Source organism: Malania oleifera, chromosome 10 (assembly GCF_029873635.1).
Source record: "Malania oleifera isolate guangnan ecotype guangnan chromosome 10, ASM2987363v1, whole genome shotgun sequence".
Taxonomy (NCBI): Eukaryota; Viridiplantae; Streptophyta; class Magnoliopsida; order Santalales; family Ximeniaceae; genus Malania; species Malania oleifera.
Window position 1 is genome coordinate 8,394,284 of NC_080426.1, and position 2,995 is coordinate 8,397,278.

The following is a 2,995-nucleotide window of genomic DNA, read 5'->3' on the forward strand; positions in this document are numbered from 1 at the left end:
GGTATGATCTGGTTGCTTTCACTTTTAGATGTTAGTTTGATGACTTTAGTTGTGTTCTTGACGGTATCTGGCCTATATGACCTTGGGTATGCCCAGATTTGAGTGTATTGCTTTGATATATTTGTTTGGGAGCTTTGGCTCCCTCATCTCGGATATGCACAGAGATTCTCAATATATTTACATTTATGAATTAGAAAAAAAAAAAAAAAAGCAACAAAAAAAAAAAATTGGAAAGCTATTTATTAATATATTAGATGCACGTGTTGCAAAAACCTCAAACCTTTTCTGTCAAATAAGCAAGGAGCACCTACCCAGCAAAAAAATTAAAAATAAAATAAAATAAAAAGGAAATAATAACAGTGGTTACTAGTCAGTCGTCACCTTAAATACTAATCCCATGCAACAGTGCTAGCTATAGCCTCGACAAGCAACATAAACTGTAAATTTCTTTAACTGTGCATGGGGCTATAAAAATTCCTCACCGGTTAAACACAAGCAGGTGTCTTGCATTATGCCCATTTTAACCCATATCATTACTTTCCATCACAGAACAAAGTATCCTTAACGCAATTACATAAAGCGATCCATGATTGTCATAGCCTCTTTTACATGAAAAACATGGTTTTTCACAGAATTATTACAAGGAGCCACAACAGCACAGAAACTCCCTGCTCCCACTTCTCAATTGAGTGAAGTGAGAAGTCGCAGAAATAATTACAGATATCAAGTTCAAAATGTGTACAAAAGGGTGTATGTGTGTGTGTGTGTCTGAGAGAGAGAGAGAGAACAGACAGAGAATGCAGAACCATAATTGCACCAGAGAGCAAGTCTATGATAACTCATATAGCACAAAAATAGGGGGAAATCCGCCATGAGGAAACCATGATGTTACCCTACCACAAATAGCAATGAACATGTACTAGATTAATTAAGAGGCTTCCAAGCAGACAGAGCACTTTGAATTCGACCCTTCCATCCTTGCAGCAACCACTGGCCATCTACGTCAAATATGAAATCCTTGTCGTAACCTGAAGTCACAAAGTCCTTTGCTACCCTAATGCTCTCCTCGTTCCAAGAGAGCTGCCTAAACCCAGCTCTAATATTTCGGATTTGCCACCGCTTATATGTTTCTGGCCTCGCAATCCTCTCAAAGCCCTCACATGCAATGACATTCATTGCCTCTAGCCCAATTATATCCCTTTCAAGCAGCATCCTCTCTGGAATCTCCCGGGGCATAGTACTTTCAAACATATCAAACGCAGCAGAATAGTGGAAGACAGCTTCTCGAAATCGTGTGAGGAAGAAGGGAGTACCATGGTTACCATTCAAAACCCCATGTATAAATACATCTGGATTCATCTTCCTTATTAGGTTAAGAACCATATCCCTTGGGCTCTCAAACATAACAGTCTCATCTAGTGGGCTTTGATATGGAAACATCCAGTTCACCACGAGCACCTCATCCCTGTCAATCTTGATATCATCCAATTGAACCATTTCCCATTTTTTCGCTATAGCATTGAACTCAAACGGAACATTAAAACTCTCTGCATAATTTGCTAAGCGACGCCCTGTCTCCTCAATCATTTCTGTTGCTTTGAAACCCGGTAGTGGAAGATCAATCCCGGTAATCCGTAACTTTGGAGGCCCACCCACTCTAGCTGAGAGCTGTTCTATGAAGGAAGGCCACTGGAAACCATAGGAAATTCCAAAATCAATAATGTGGAGCCTTGTTGCTTTCTCAGCTGCATGCAAAATTGTCTTGCTTGAGAAGAAATTGGTGAGCTTCCAAAATGGGCACACTGAAAAAAGCAGATAGAGAGCTTTCAAGATCTCAGCAGCTGTTAGTTTCCTGGCAAAAAGAATAGCATAAATCTGACTTCCAGAACCAGTTAAGCGTGCTTCAAGGCCATCTGCAAAATAGGTGGCCAGTCTCTGTATCCCATCTCCAGTAGCAGAAGAGTGTTCTCTGATATGTTTCAGTAGCTCATTCGCACTCTTTCGATCATTAACTGCGACTGCTTCTGCACAGAGGATTAGAAGAGTTTTCAAATCCACCACATCCCTCTCTGCTCCTCGTTTCATTTTGTGGCCCTTTCTACCATTAGATCCCTTCAGTCGACCATTTCGACGCTTATTTTCCAAGAGTCTATCCTGCAAGGCCACACGGAGTGCAGACATATTTTTCTCTCTAATAGACAATAACATCATATCAAACATTTCTGTTCTCACAGTTGATTCAGTACAAAAAGCTGACTGCTTGGTGCTCCTCTCCATCTCTGAATCCCCGTCCTCACGAAGAGGATGCTTCCTTCCCCGTGACCCATCAAAGGAGTACTGATCCCCATGCTTCTAAATTTCCACCACCACAGCGTTAGCTTCTTCCTCTGGCTCATTGGGCAACAACTGAGTGAACTGACTACTACTGAAACTAACAAACAAATCATTGTCTTTCGGGAGAAACTTGCTTGCTTCCTCAATCTCTCTCCTGAATTGCATAATAGATTTGCAGTCAAAATCAGGAAACGCATGTCTACTTCCTGGATAATCAACAAAACCATCTAATATTTTAGCCCCGCTGCTTGTCAAGCTGAATGATGATTGTGATGTCCAGTCCACGGGAGTACTCCCTGAATAGCAGGGCACGTATTCATTAGAATTGCAATCCCACCAATGATCTTCCAAGTTGTTAATGACATTCCAGCCACAATCATTGCATTCGCTATAATTCCCAGTCTGGTTTTCGTCTTGGCTCTCAAAATTTTGATCCAAAGAAGGTGGGCGTTGGTGCTTGGGTGAAGGAGGGTACTTCTCCCCAAGAACCTCGCAGAATGATTTCTCCGCAGATTGAAGTGCAGAGTCCTGAAACATGCAAATTTTCTCTTCCATATCTTCCTCCATAAGCATCTGGCTTATGTACTTGAGTACTGCATCACTAAAATCAACGTCCTCGCACAATTCTCGCTGATGGCTGATCACACTTGTGACCAAATTA

At 41.5% G+C, this 2,995-nt stretch overlaps 1 protein-coding gene across 1 annotated transcript; it reads right to left on the reverse strand.

The window, feature by feature from the left end:
* Positions 1-652: 652 nt before the first annotated feature.
* Positions 653-2,537, reverse strand: LOC131165304 (scarecrow-like protein 14). The gene has a single exon (XM_058122964.1). The coding sequence runs from the start codon at positions 2,275-2,277 to the stop codon at positions 925-927; it is 1,353 nt and encodes a 450-aa protein (XP_057978947.1). The 5' UTR covers positions 2,278-2,537; the 3' UTR covers positions 653-924.
* Between the last annotated feature and the right edge of the window lie 458 nt (positions 2,538-2,995).